Source organism: Stigmatopora nigra, chromosome 1 (assembly GCF_051989575.1).
Source record: "Stigmatopora nigra isolate UIUO_SnigA chromosome 1, RoL_Snig_1.1, whole genome shotgun sequence".
Classification (NCBI taxonomy): domain Eukaryota; kingdom Metazoa; phylum Chordata; class Actinopteri; order Syngnathiformes; family Syngnathidae; genus Stigmatopora; species Stigmatopora nigra.
Genome location: NC_135508.1, coordinates 370,704 through 386,125, shown reverse-complemented (window position 1 = coordinate 386,125; position 15,422 = coordinate 370,704). Strand labels below are relative to the sequence as shown.

General features: G+C 43.8%; 1 protein-coding gene across 5 annotated transcripts in view; it reads left to right on the top strand.

Annotated features, from left to right (window-relative positions):
* The window catches only part of nrp2a (neuropilin 2a), a 41,701-nt gene that overhangs the window by 14,103 nt on the left and 12,176 nt on the right, over window positions 1-15,422 (top strand). For all 5 annotated transcript variants that reach the window (XM_077720567.1, XM_077720564.1, XM_077720555.1 and 2 more), the window contains 9 exons: window positions 759-940; window positions 4,504-4,734; window positions 8,032-8,187; window positions 8,395-8,564; window positions 8,648-8,803; window positions 11,050-11,194; window positions 13,405-13,580; window positions 13,755-13,934; window positions 14,581-14,725. In XM_077720567.1, the coding sequence (XP_077576693.1) occupies window positions 759-940; window positions 4,504-4,734; window positions 8,032-8,187; window positions 8,395-8,564; window positions 8,648-8,803; window positions 11,050-11,194; window positions 13,405-13,580; window positions 13,755-13,934; window positions 14,581-14,725 (1,541 nt within the window). The remainder of the gene's footprint in view (window positions 1-758; window positions 941-4,503; window positions 4,735-8,031; window positions 8,188-8,394; window positions 8,565-8,647; window positions 8,804-11,049; window positions 11,195-13,404; window positions 13,581-13,754; window positions 13,935-14,580; window positions 14,726-15,422) is intronic.

The window sequence follows — 15,422 nt, the reverse complement described above, 5'->3', positions numbered from 1 at the left end:
TGAAATATTAACAAGATGGGATGCCAAATCCCAGCAGAAGCGGAACGCCTGACATTTTCAATATCGCCCAAAACTAAGCAGCTAGCCAATTCGCCACCGTCCAAACGGACCCCACAACCGTGAGGTTACGACGCGTAAAAACAAGGAACCCCTATTAAACAGTCCAAAATCGACGTTTTTGATGGAAATGCCACCAAATTAAGAGAAAGTGAGCGGAAACCATCCAGAAATGGCAAAAATCAATAGCAAGATGTGAAAAAATGACCCCAAATCCACAGGAAGTAACTCTCGGGGAAAAATGAGTTTTGAAATCAACAGGAAGTGACCTTTTAATGCCCCAAATCAGCAGGAAGTAACCTTTTATTGCCCCAAATCAGCGAGAAATGACCCTTAAGTGCTCCAAATTGGCAGGAAGTGACCCGTACATACCCTAAATCGACAGGAAGTGACCCATACATGCCCGAGTCAGCGGGAAATGACCATACGTGCCCCAAATTGGCAGGAAGTGACCTAAGCGTTCCCCAAATTGGGAGGAAGTGACCCATACGTGACAGAAAGTGATCTAAAATAGTCATAAATACATTTTAAAAAGCCACAAATCACCAGTAAGTAACTCGGGAGCCTCCATCTTTCGTCTCTGCCTTCTTGCTGGCGGCCATCTTGGTTGGGGCAACCGGTGGCTGCAAACTACTTCTTGAAAAGTAGATACTTGCAAAAATAACTCTAACATCTTCTTTTTCTTCTCTTTTCTAAATCAGATACGACTTCATCGAGATCCGGGACGGCACTTCTGAAAATGCCGACGTTTTGGGTCGCCACTGCAGCAACATCGCCCCGGCGCCCATCATCTCGTCGGGGCCTTCCCTCCAGATACGCTTCGTGTCGGATTACGCCCACCAGGGGGCCGGATTCTCCCTGCGATACGAGATCTTTAAGACGGGTGAGTGGCCATCCACACCGGACCGGACGGAATTCACAGTGACCCGCATCGGAACAGGAAGTGGGGCAAAATAGAAAGTATAGTAGTGGTAAAGATTAAGTGACACAAAATGTCCAGGAAGTGACCCAAGAGGTCCAGGAAGTGACCCAAGAGGTCCAGGAAGTGACCCAAGAGGTCCAGGAAGTGACCCAAAAGGTCCTGGAAGTGACCCAAAACCACCAGGAAGTGACCCAAGAGGTCCAGGAAGTGACCCAAAATGACCAGGAAGTGATCAAAAATGACCAGGAAGTGACCCAAAATGTACATGAATTACCCCAAACGTACAGGAAGTGACCCAAAATGTACATGAATTACCCCAAACGTACAGGAAGTGACCCAAAAGGTCCAGGAAGTGACCCAAGATGGAAGTGATCAAAAATGACCAGGAAGTGACCCAAAATTTTCGGGAAGTAACCCAAAATCACCAGGAAGTGATCCCATGAGCCCCAGAATTTACAGGAAGTCACCAAATAAACCAGGAAGTGACCTATGGCATCCACAAACGTTTGTTGGACCACATATAGAAAAACTTTGATTGACCCCTTCTCGAATTACCGTGACCTACTTTACCCGCTTAGCCCCTCCCCCGACGCCTATTGGTCATCCTCCTTCGGTCAGTCAGTCATGTGTCATCCCCGCTGTTACCGTGGCGACCGCCGGCAGACTTGAGTCCGCTTTTCCCGCCCCGGCGTCTGGTCCCCTCCCCCCGCCCGTGACCCGTCCGTGACCGGCGTCGTGCGGGGTCACGGCGGGGGCGCCGCCCCGGGCCGGGAAATCCCCCGCTCGGCGCTCACCCGGGTGCCAATCACACGTCTGCGTTTGTCACGCCGTCACGCTAATCGGACGTGGACCCCTCCCGAGACTGGTCGCTCCTTTTATTTCCTGTCAACCTTGGAGAAATTGCATAAAAAGACGCTGACGGCGGGACATGTCCATTTAAAAATTGGTATATTTTAAATAGGGGTGGCGGCCATCTTGGTAGGGGCAGTTGAATGTTATTTTCACGTTTCTGCCGTGAAATGACTAGTAGATGTCAAAGCCCTTTTGAAGAGTGAAGATCGGCAGCAAATGAAAAAAGTACAATATATATTAACATAGCCACATGGCGGCCATCTTGGTAGTGGCAGTTGAACATTATTTTCATGTTTTTGCCTTGTGTTAGAATTATTTCACCACCACATTAGTAGATGTCCAAGCCATTTGAAGTGTGAAGACAATCTCTTTTTTTGAATTAACTATAGCGTCGTGGTGACCATCTTGGAAGAGGCAGTTGAATGTTATTTTCAAGTTTTTGCCTTGAATTGAAAGGAGTTCATCACTACATGAGTAGACGTCCAATTCTTTTGAAGATTGGCCACAAATGAAATACAATCTAATTTGGCATCCGCCATCTTGGTAGAGGCAGTGAAACACAATTCATGTTTTTGCCTTGATTTGATTAGTAGACGCTGGAGCCCTTTGAAGAGTGAAGAATTGAATATTTTCTCATTTTTAAAGCATTGCTTCCAGGAGGCCATCTTGGTAGGGGCGACAGAAAGCACTGACAGACTTTTTTCCTTTCGTCATTCCCCTCCGCGTCTCGGTGTCGTTGTCGATTTTCCACTTTTATCTGGTTCTTTTTGGCACATATATCCCGCCCGGGGACACGTTTTTTTTCTTCTTTTCACTTGACTTGACTCTCGTCGGAGTTGATACGTCTGAGTGTGCGCCACGCGTGTCAGACGATGCTAGCGAGACGTTCAGGTGAGCGTCGAGGTGAATTCTCGGCGGGGGAGGGGGAGCGCCGAACGACACTCCAGGCTTTCGTGGGAAAAAATAATTGGCGCTAATGAGAAAATGGCGGTGGTGTTCGTAGCGTTTTTAGGGGAGAAAATAGGCGGGAAGAGCAGGAAATGTGGATATGTTCAGAATTCAAATGTACCATATTTTCTCGCATATTGACCGTATTTGTTGCCAAAAAATATATAATTTAACCATTTTATGTTAAAATGCTGTTTTCTATTGAATATTTTGTATCTTGGATTTGCAGGAAGTCATTCATTTCATAAGTAGAGAGAACACTGTAAAAAATGCTCATAACAATAACATGGGCGAGTCCAACATTTTTAGTAATTTTTTTAGTCATTTTTTGGTAAGTTTTTGTATCTTTTGTGGTATTTTTGTTCATTAGTACTAATTTAAACCATGAATATGGGGGTGAAAATGGTCAATGCGAGAAATTGTCAAATTCAGCCATTTTAAGGGCACAGCTAATATGCGAGAAAATACAATATTTGAGTCAAAATTGGTCAAATCACTTTTTTAAGCTTTTATAGTGCGAAGATTAAAGATGGTGGAACAATTGACGATAATTCAACGTACATTAAATGCTGTTTTCAATTGAATATTTTGTATCTTCATTTGGTAAATAGAGGCAACACTGTAAAAAATGCTCACAAAATAACATGGGCGAGTCCAGCATTTTTTTGTGTGTGCATTTTTACTCCCTATTAAAACCATGGATATGGGAGATGGAATTTGGGGGTAAAAGTAAGTGTATTTTTGTTGTTAACGCACAAGGCGCTTTAATAGTGAATTCCTGCGGCAGCATTCCAACAAGGCACCACCACCACTCTTTATTATCAAACAGACCTATAAAAAAAATGGCGGGGGAGGGGAGAGGAAGGGAGGGGAGGCGGCGGCTCCCGTCTGAGCGGGATAATCCGCCTCCTCAACCCCCCCCCGAGGCGGGCGAGGGATCCGCTCCTCCGGGCTAAACGTCCAATCCATGATGAGGGATCATTTCTTTGATGGCGCTAGTTGCTAGCATGCTAACGATGAACTCATTTATTGAACTGATTTTCTTTTTTTTTCCAAATAAACAAAACAAATATTTTATCATATTTTAGACATTTTGCTTTTCTAGATTTTTAAAACATTTTTAATTTCAATATGTTTTGAAAAAAGGGGAACATTAAATAATAAAAAAAATAATAATTTGTTTCTTTAAGAAAGGCATTAGATATATTTCAACAAATATATTTTTTTTAGATTTAAAAAATGTCATTTTAAAAAAAGGAGAAAATATTAAATATTGGCTTTTAAATTTTTAGAATTTTTACAATTTTTTTTCCATTCTAAAAGACTGAGTACATTTTAACAAGTATATTTTATTTCAATTTCCATTTTAAAACCAATAATTTTTCAGTTGTATTGTTCATTTTATAGTTTAAAAAAATATTTTATTTTAAAAATAAACTAAAAAATAAATTTTTCCAATTACTATTTCTTTTATATTAAAGAAAAAAGTGGTAAAAACTTAAATTGCATTCTGTAAATTCCGACTTAAAAATCTAAATGTTTCTTTTTAAGTCATAATCTTGCCCCTCCCCCTTTTTTCAAGTACTGTTCTACTTCCAAAATGTTCAACCCAATTCATTTTAGAAGTAGAGGTAGGAAACGAGCACTCTAATTTTCCATTATCTTTGAATCCATCAAATGCCTCCCTGTTTAAAAATGGCCGACACCTCTTTCCCTGTCTTCAGGTTCAGAGTTCTGCTTCCGCAACTTCACGGGCAGTTCCGGCACCATCGAATCGCCGGGCTTCCCGGACAAATACCCGCACAATTTGGAGTGCTCGTACATGATCATGGCGCCGGCCGGCGTGGACGTCACCCTGACCTTCCTGACCTTTGACCTGGAGAACGACCCCCTCCTGGTGGGAGAGGGCGACTGCAAGTACGACTGGTTGGACGTTTGGGACGGTTTGCCTCAAGGTCAGTTGAAAAAGAACCAAAAAAATGTACGTGTCCCGCTTTTTGCTGATTATACCTTGACTTAAGAGCAATTTTCGATAATTATGGAATAGTTGCCTTGAGATAAGAGCAAAAATTTGAGAAAACAGTGGAGGCTGCTTATGATAACCCTGGTGTAAAGATGTCGAGTTGCAATTTTGGCGTTTATTTTTATATTTTTGGTTATATCCTTGACATAAGAGCAATTTTTGATAACTATGATTTATTTGCCTTGAGATAAGAGCAAACATTTGAGAAAACAGTGGAGGCTGCTTATGATAACAGCGTACTGTCTCCTTGGTGTAAGGATGTCGACAAGTTTCAATTTTGTCTATTTTAATTTTTTTTGCTTAGCTCTTATCTCAAGGTATTACGGTATATTTCATAATTTTGAAATATGATCATATTTGAGTACAAAAAAAGGTCTGTGCGAGTTTTAAAGATGGAAAAATTATGAAATTTTTAATTCAGGGGACCACTTATCCTCACGAGGGTCGCGGGTGGGGGTGCCGGAGCCGATTCCAGCTAACTTGGAGCACTTTGGCTCACATTCATGGCAATTTAGCATCTTCAAACAGCTAGCCTAGCATGTAGCATTTTTGGTTTTCTGTACCGGTCTTCCTCACAAGTGTCGTTGGGGGTGCCGGAGCCGATTCCAGCTGACTTGGAGCATTTTGGTGTGCATTCATATCTAGTTTTAGGCAATTTTGAGTTTTCAAATAGCTAGCCTAGCATGTAGCATGTTTGGTTTTCCGTACCGCTCATCCTCGTGAGGGTTGTGGGGGGTGCCGGAGCCTATCTTAGTCAACGACAAGCACCGTTGTGCTGCGTTCGATGCAAAAAGGAGTGGATTTCTTGGCTTTGCTTTTATTGTGTAGGGGGAAGATGATTCCAGAGTGGTCCCTTAAGCCCCTCCCCCTCCAAATGAAAGCCCTTGATCACCCCCCTCCCCTTTTTAGCCGCATGGCCGCCGCCGCCGCCCTTCCACTTTGTCATCACCTTGGCCTTCCTTTCTCTGGCCTTGAGACCAAATCAGACCTTATTTGACTCCAAAGTCCAACAAAAAAAATGACTCATCTGGCCTTTGGGATGTAGACCCATAAAAAATATTGAAAAAAATAAAAGCTATTGTATGGTTTTCTGAAGTAAAAGAGTGCCGCCGGAGGGGGGAGAAAAAAAATGAAGGCCATGTGAATTGGATTAAATGCTTTTATTGTTATTATTATTGAGTAGAATGTGATTTAAAGCTTAGCCGCCGCCTACAAGTGCACAAATAATAACAACAACAAACAAATAAACACACGAGATGAGTCAATATTATTAAATAAAGAATCTGTAAATATATGTACTACAATGACATACATAAGTTGGGGAAGTGCTCATATAGCAGCAACAACAACAAATGTAAATAATCTTGAAAAATAAATGTCCAATAAATAAGTTGTCAACATGATAAGCAAGTAGTAGTAGTAGGGATGGTAGGAATAGTGGTAGTTGTGGTAATAGTAGTAATGTTAGTACTGGTTGTATTAGTAGTTGTAGTAGTGGTAATAATAGTGGTAGTAGTACTGGTAGTAGTGTTAGTAGTGGTTGTATTAGTATCATTATTAGTAGTAGTAGTCGTAGTAGTTGTCGTAGTCGTAGTAGTAGTCGTAGTAGTACTGGTAGTAGTGTTAGTAGTGGTTGTATTAGTATCAGTAGTAGTAGTAGTGGTAGTGGTAGTAGTAGTCGTAATAATAGTGGTAATTATAGTAGTAGTAGTTGTGGTATTAGTAAGAGTAGTGATAGTAGTGCTAATAGTAATAGCAGTGGTAGTAATAGTAGTAGTAGTCGTAATAATAGTAGTAGTTGTGGTATTAGTAGTGCTAATAGTAATAGTAGTAGTAGTAGTAGTTCTGGTAATAGTACTGGTAGTAGTAATAGTAGTAGTAGTAGTAGTAGTAGTAGTTTTTGTAGTAGTGGTAATGGTAGAAATAGTGATGGTAGTGGTAGTAGTGGTAGTAATAGTAGTTGTGGTAGTAGTATTAGTAGTAGTAGCTGTAGGTGGTATTACCAGTAATAGTTTTAGTAGTTGTTTGTACTGGTAGTAGTAATAGTAGTTGTGGTAGTAGTAGTATTGGTAGTAAAATGTTGTAGTGCAAAATCCCATTTTTTGGGGTGACCTTAATGCGACAAATAAGCGGGTGTCCAATTGATACTTTTGCAATGTATCCGAATACTACGCCACTACTATGAAGTACTTTGGACGTCCCCCCTCGGCTCAACAGCTTCATTTTTTGGGGGATTTTAAAGAGGAAGGAGACGTTACCCTGTGGGAGCCATTTTGGGGTGTCAAGGGGGGGGGGGGGGGGTAAAGAAGGATTACACCCCCCACCCCTAAAATAAAAAAAAAGGGAAATTTGGCATCCGTCTTGAGATGACTTTAAATCCCGCCCCCTCCGGCTTGGAGCAGCTTGCGCTAAGGCGGGATTCCGTTTCCCCCCGCCGAGGTCCGGCTGAGGCTCGCAGATGGAGGGAGGGAGATAAGGAGGGTCGGCATCGGCGGGCGGGTGGGACAATCTTGAGATGTCTTCATGTATTTTGACTCCTTTGACATCCCTAATATGTAGTATTTTTCCTCATCTCTAGCGTGTAAGATCTTTTTTTTGACATCCTTAGTTTGTACTTTGACTTTTTTAAATAGCATATATGGTGTTTTATTTCAATATTTAGCTTGTAAGACGATGTTTTTTGTTGTTTTTTTTAGCTCCCTAGCTTTAACGTTCTTCCTTTTTTATTTCTACACCCCTAATGTATACATTTTATTTTATGTTGTATTTTTGACATCCCGGTGTTTTTTTAAATAATTATTTATTTAATTTTTGGACATCCCTAGTGTGTATGTTTTTAATGTTTTTAATTTTTAAATTTTTAATTTGTAATTTTTTAATTTTAACTTTCTCGTTTTTTTAATTTTTGTAATTTTTTGAATTTTTATTTATTTAATTTTTAATTTTTTAAATGTTTAATTTTTAATTTTTTGAATTTTTTTATTTCATTTTTTAAATTTTGTAATTTTTAATATTTTTAATTTTGTAATTTTTTTTTATTTTTGTTTTATTGATGTATGTTCCTTTTTTTGACATCCCTCGGGTGTACTTAATTTATTTCCATCCCAAGCACATTTGGATGGATGGGTTTTGCATATTGCTAGCCTCCACCTCAGTTTAGCCACGCCTCTTTGGTCCCAAGTTCCCGCCCACTAAGGCCGAGGCTCCTCCTCCCCTCTCTCCCCCACAGTGTCTCCGCTGATCGGACGCTACTGCGGCACCAAGATCCCGCCCGAGATCCGTTCTTCGTCGGGCCTGCTGTCGCTCTCCTTCCACACCGACATGGCGGTGGCCAAAGACGGATTCTCCGCCCGCTACAACATGACGCGAAGGGACGTGGCCGACTGTGAGTACGACTCCATTTTGTGCCCAAAACTCTTGACTTGATGGCCAGCCGCCATTTATTTCCACATATAACATTTGCTCTCATTTTTTAACCAATTGACAAACTCCGCCCAATTCCAAACAATGCCATTTGTACTCCATTGCGCACCCTTGTGGTCGTAAAAAGACATTAACTATCCCCCTCTTTTTTTTTGGGCCTACTTGTTAGCATTCCACTGCAGCGCCACCTTGGGCATGGAGTCGGGCAAGATCAGCGACGATCAGATCTCGGCGTCCAGCAGTTTCTACGACAACCGCTGGTCGCCGCGCCAGGCCCGCCTCAACAACCCCGACAACGCTTGGACGCCGTCCGAGGACAGCAACAAGGAGTACATTCAGGTTTCCAACGCCGTCCGTCGGGTCGTTGCCCCATAAACACGCTGGGCTACGCTAAGCTAACGTAGCCATTTCCCTCCTCAAAGGTGGACCTCCAATTCCTCAAAGTGTTGACGGGCATCGCCACCCAGGGCGCCGTTTCCAAGGAGACGCAAAAGTCCTACTTTGTCACCGCCTTCAAGCTGGAGGTCAGCACCAACGGCGAGGATTGGATGATCTACCGACACGGCAAAAATCACAAGGTGAGGGCGGCGAATGGTTCGGCTGAGTTATGGGGGTGTTTGGAGGGGAGGGGGTATTTGCATGTGACTTCCTGTTGGGTTTAGGAACAATTTTGGGTGACTTCTTGTGGGTTTTTGGGTAATTTCCGGGTAACTTCCTGTTGAGTTCGAGGCATTTCCGGTTCACTTCCTGTTGAATTTGGGGCATTTTGGGGTTACTTCCTGTTGAGTTTGGGGCATTTCCGGGTCACTTCCTGTTGAATTTGGGGCATTTCCGGTTCACTTCCTGTTGAATTTGGGTCATTTCCAGGTGACTTCCGGTTAAGTTTGGAGCATTCACTGGTCACTTCCTGTTGGGTTTAGGGCAATTTTGGGTCACTTCCTGTGGAGTTGGGAGGATTTACAGGTCGCTTCCTGTTGAGTTTGGGGAATTTTTGGGTCACTTCCTGTGGAGTTTGGGGAATTTTTGGGTCACTTCCTGTGGAATTTGGAGGATTTACAGGTCACTTCCTGTTGAGATTAGGGCCGTTTCAGGTCACTTCCTGTTAAGTTTGAGTCATTTTCGGGTGACTTCCTATTGGGTTTGAAGCATTTACGTGTCACTTCCCGTTTGGTTTGAGGCATTATTTTGACATCACGTAAACAGGAAGCGGTCGAGGTCGACGCCGGCGTAAACTTTGAGTGACACCAAAGTGCCAAAATGGCGTTGGGCAACAAAAACACTCCTTGGCCACGGGTAGACGCCTTTTCCACCGTGACCTGGTTTCCCACCGCCATCATCAATAGTTAAGCGGGCGGCGGCGGCGGCGTCCGGTCGCGCCCGCCGTATACGCCACGCTCGGTTATATTTTCATGATTTCTAGTCGTCGAGAGGCCCGCTTGAATTATTCAAGCCGTCGGGGGACGGACCGCGCCCCAGTCGTCGGGCAGATTAGAATGCACAACGACCCAACGGAGAATTGCTACCCGATTGGACAACATCCACCGGATCACACAAGGGTCACCATATATGAAACTTTAGCCGCCACAAAATACGATTTTTTTTTTGCACACGGCTCTTGGCGTCACGCTTTTGGAATCTGGCCACGCCGCCGCAGGAAGTACGGTATCCCGAGAAAATAAGAGCGCCTGTGATGTCTCACTCTGGCTTCCCACACATCATTTGTTTCCCATACGTGCGAGCCAGCGAGCGAGCGACCAGCTGGAACCAGTTCCCGCTGTCAACATCTTCATAACTGGAATGGGGAGAGGCACGCGGGGGTGTCGAGGACCCTTCAAGACAAGAACCGTGGACTATTCTGGGATTTCCACTCGCTTCAAAGTCGGTGAAATCATTTTCCCAGCGACGTCAATCAAAAACAGGAGATTTTAAACTCTAAAGACATGCCTTCTTTTAGCTTGAAAGGTCTAAACTCAACAGGAAGTGACCCAAATTGTGCAGGAAGTGATGACCAAGTGTATCAAAACAAGTACAAAGTGACCTCGAACCAACAGATGAAGCCAGAAATGCCCCAAAATAAACAGGAAGTTATAATTTAACAGGAAGTAACAAGACCACGTCCAAAAATTAACAGGAAGTTACCCAAATTGTAGAGGAAGGGATTTGTATGTGTCTTAAAACAATTTCAAAGTGACTTCAAACCAACAGAAATTCCCCAAAATGAAATGGAAGTGATCATTTAATAGGAAGTAACAAGACCACGCCCCAAAATCAACAGGAAGTGACCCGAATTGTGCAGGAAGTGATTTGTAAATGCCTCAAAACCAGTACAAAGTGACTTCAATGTAACGTGTCAGCGAGAAAAGTTTTAAAGCACTTCAAAAATACAAATAGCACAAAAGGTGAAGCCAATTGGCGATTAGCATGAGGTAAGAGCTAGTGGCTAAAATTGAAAACTGCTAGTTTTAGTCTTGTGTAAATATCTCGCAAGTGGCTAATTGTTATGCTAGCAGATAAAGTCAATGTAGGTACGTTGTGAATGCTAACCATTAGCTTCTCTGCTAATTTTAGATTAGCATTCCAAATTGTCCCGTTTTTCAAAATGGAGTCTCCCCTAACCTGGCTTTCCCAGGACTTGAAGCTTTGACCTTTGACCTAAAATAAAAAATGACGAGACCGGATCCGTGTTTGGGTTGTCACGGCGACGGAGCGAAGCATTTCCGCGCCACGCTTAAGTGCGAAGATAAGAAATAAAAAGCCCGCATGAGGGCCAGCTAATATTGCATTGACCGTTTTTTCTCTTTTTTTTCTTTTCTTCCCTCGGCAGGTCTTCCACGGCAACACGGATCCGGCCGAGGTGGTCCTGAACCGCGTGTCGCAGCCCGTCTTGGCCCGCTTCGTGCGCATCCGCCCGCAGACGTGGCGCAACGGCATCGCCCTGCGCTTTGAGCTCTACGGATGCCGCATCACAGGTAAGTCAAGAGTTCGTGGCGTCCAATCCCATTTGGAGAACAGGAAGTTACCCTTCATATGTCCCCAAAATGAACAAATACTGGCCATTCCGTGTATGGCAACCAAGGTGTTCATTTTGGGTCACTTCCTGTTTGTTTTCAGTCACTTCCTGTTAGAGCAATTTTGGGTCACTTCCTGCGAAGTTTAGCAGACTAGTGGGTCACTACCTGTGAGTTTTAGAGCACTTTTGGGTCACTTCCTGTAAAGTTTAGAGCACTTTTGGGTCACTTCCTGTAAAGTTTAGAGCACTTTTGGGTCACTTCCTGTAAAGTTTAGAGCACTTTTGGGTCACTTCCTGTAAAGTTTAGAACACTTTTGGGTCACTTCCTGTAAAGTTTAGAGCACTTTTGGGTCACTTCCTGTAAAGTTTAGAGCACTTTTGGGTCACTTCCTGTAAAGTTTGGAACACTTTTGGGTCACTTCCTGTAAAGTTTAGAGCACTTTTTGGTCACTTCCTGTGAAGTCTAGAGTATTATTGGGTCACTGCCTGTGGAGTAGTGGGTCACTTCCTGTTAAGTTAAGAGCACTTTTGGGTCACTTCCTGTGTAGTTTAGAGCACTATTGGGTCACTTCCTGTGGAGTAGTGTCACTTCCTGTTAAGTTAAGAGCATTATTGGGTCACTTCCTGTGTCAGTAGTGGGTCACTTCCTGTTAAGTTAAGAGCACTTCTGTGCCACTTCCTGTGGCATTTAGAGCATTATTGGGTCACTTCCTGTGAATTCTAGAGCACTTCTGGGTCATTTCTTACGGAGTTTTTGCAGTGTGGTGGGTCACTTCCTGTGAAGATTAGAGCGCTATTGTGTCACTTCCTGTTTGATTTTGGGATGCTCATATAAATGTGATTATCAAAACAACTTTGATATGGAACAAAATATTTGAACGAAAAAACGGAGATTGGTCTAAAAGTCGACAGAAAATTTGAAAAATGTATGAAAAGAAACCTTAAACGATTGATAGAGACAGCCGCGTGGAAATGTCGGGGGTGCCGGCGCACCTTTTCCGAGATGGCGTTGGCTAATGGTTTCTTTGCCGGCGGCAAAAAAGACACGGCGGCGTGCCGTCAAAGATTGATGGCCCCCCGTCGTCGGCGGCGGCGGCAATGTAACGGGGACGCGTAAAAAAAAAAAAAAAAAAGAATAAGTAAAGTAAAAATCATCAGAGCCCAGACGGGCGTCTCGGGAGGAAACGCCACTTCAGACGCAATCGGCGGTGGCGAGGAAAGATGATGACACGCGCCAAGATGGCGGAAAAGGGAACAACAAGCACCTTTTCCTTATCAAAATACACCCTCGGGCTACTCAGTTTAAAATGTGCCTTTAACTCTTTGGCTGCCATTGACGTTTTTAAAGGGCCATTTACGGGTCACTTCCTGTTCGTTTTAGATCACTTCCCTTCATTTTCAGTTTCACAGGAAGTGATCGTAGAAACGCTTAAAACTTTACAGGAAATGACCCATAAATGTAACTTCACAGGAACTTACCCAATAGTGGTCTAAACTTTACAGGAAGTGACCCAATAGTATGCTAAAGCTCACAGGAAAAGTGCTCCTAAATTCACAGGAAGTGACTGTAAAAATGCTTAAAACTTTACAGGAAGTGACCCAATAGTGTTTTAAAGTTCACAGGAAGTGACCCAAAAGTGCCCTTAAATTCATAGGAAGTGATCGTAAAAATGCTTAAAACTTGACAGGAAGTGACCCAATAGTGTTTTATAGTTCACAGGAAGTGACCCAAAGGCTCTCAATTTCACAGAAAGTGACCAAATAATGCTCTTAACTTTACAGGAAGTGACCCAAAAGCGCTCTAAATTTCACAGGAAGTGACCCAAAAACTAAATTTCACAGGAAGTGACCAAAAACCAAATTTCACAGGAAGTGACCAAATAATGCTCTAAACTTTACAGGAATTTGACCCAAAAGCGCTCTAAATTTCACAGGAAGTGACCCAATAACTAAATTTCACAGGAAGTGACCCAATAGTGTTTTATAGTTCACAGGAAGTCACCCAAAAGCGCTCTAAACTTTACAGGAAGTCACCCAAAAGTGCTCTACAAGCTTAAAAGCCAGATGTCAAATTTTTACATCAATATTGATTGACATTTTGTCATTCCTTACCCTAAAAAAAACCCAAATCCATGTATTTATTCATTGTTTTTATTTTTTTTTTTGCAGACGCCCCTTGCTCCGGCCTGCTGGGGGCGCTGTCCGGCCTCCTCCCCGACAACCAGATCTCGGCCTCCTCCAGCCGGGACGTGGTGTGGAACCCGGGGTCGGCCCGGTTGGTGGCCAGTCGCTCGGGCTGGTTCCCCGCCCCCTCGCAGCCGCTGGCCGGGGAGGAGTGGCTTCAGGTGGGAAAACGCCGCGGCGCTAACCCGAGGCTAGCCTACGTAGTAGCCACAATGTCGCATGGGGGTTCACGGCCCACGATGGGTCGCCGCCGTCGGTCTTCTTTTGGGTCACTCGTGTAAAGTTTTAAGCTTAGCGTGGCAATTGAACCGATTTTTGTCTCGGGCTCCTCCCAGGTGGACTTGGGCGTGGCCAAGACGGTACGCGGCGTCATCACCCAGGGCGCCAGGGGCGGGGACCCGGCCGGCGGGGCCACGGCGGACAACCGGGCTTTCGTCCGCAAGTACAAGTTGGCCCACAGCGTCGACGCCAAGGAGTGGAATTTCGTACAGGACGGGAAGACCAGTCAGGCCAAGGTGGGTCGGTAGATGGGTGGGTGGGGCTTAAAGCGAAGAAAAAAAAGGAAAAAAAAATCAACTGTGTTGCCAATGGATGTGATTTTGGATCCAGTGGCTTTACTTATTTACCGTCTGGAAGCCATTTTGGATCCCATGACTTCACGTATTACTGTCCGGACGCCATTTTGGATCCCATGACTTTACGTATTACTGTCCGGATGCCATTTTGGATCCCGTATCTTTAGATGTTACCTTCCAGACGCCATTTTCAATCCCGTGGCTTTACTTATTTACTGTTCGGACACCATTTTGGATCCCGTGGGTTTAGATATTATCGTATGGACGCCATTTTGAATTGCTGTGGCTTTATATATTACTGTATGGACACCATATTGGATCCTGTGGCATTAGGTATTATCGTCTTTTACGCCATTTTGGATCCTGTGTGTTTACTTATTACTGCTCAGGCGCCATTTTGGATCCCTTCCTGTCCGGACCCCATTTTTAACTGCTGTAGCTTTACGTATTACCGTCTCGACGCCATTTTGGATCCCGCGGTTTTACGTATTACTGTCCGGATGCCTTTTTGAATGCTGTAACTTTACATATTACCATCTCGACGCCATTTTGGATCCCGCGGCCTTACTTTTTTACCGTCCCGCAGATCTTCGAAGGGAACTCTCACTACGACGCCCCTGAATTGCGTCACTTTGAGGAGACGGTGGCCCGCTACGTGAGGTTCTACCCCGAACGCTGGTCCCCCGTGGGCATCGGCATGAGGGTGGAAATCCTGGGATGCGATCTTCCAGGTAGGATGCCAGACCATTTTGTTTATTTTAGATTTTTAAAAAATATATTTTTAGATTTTACAAAATGATTTTTGAACTAAAAACACAGAAAAATGGGTTAAAAGGGGGGGGAAATCAGAAAATTTAATATACATCTATACTCTTTTTTTAACTTTAATTTGATCCTAAAATGTAAACGCATCATTTAATTTCCCGGACCGCACAAAATGATGCCGCGGCCCACATTTGGCCCCCGAGCCGCCACTTTGACACCGGTGCTCTAAAGTGAAAATCAATGCATGCGTGTCCATATTTTCAAAATAAAATAACAGGTAAGGAAATGTCTTTACTTTCCTAACGTTAAAAACCTGAAAAAAGGCCCTATTTTTTGAGGGTTAGCACGTTGCTAAGCGTTAGCAAAGGTCTCATGGCGCCGACGGTGTCGCTCTGGTTTCCCGTTGAAATCATCTTCATGCATTTTGCATTGTATTTTTTTTTAGAGCACTTTGGCGGCCGTGTCGAGTCGATGCGTGCGTGCGGGGGTGCCGGGGGGAGGTGCTCAGGGGAAGGGGGTGGGGGGAAAGAACATTTTTTGAACCCACGCTCGAGTCGTCAAGCTTCAAACTGCGCCCCGCGTGTCAACTTCAAAAATAGGAAATGCAAAGTGAAGTCTGACAACAAAAGGGGGCGGAGACACTTCAATAATACACACGTTAAG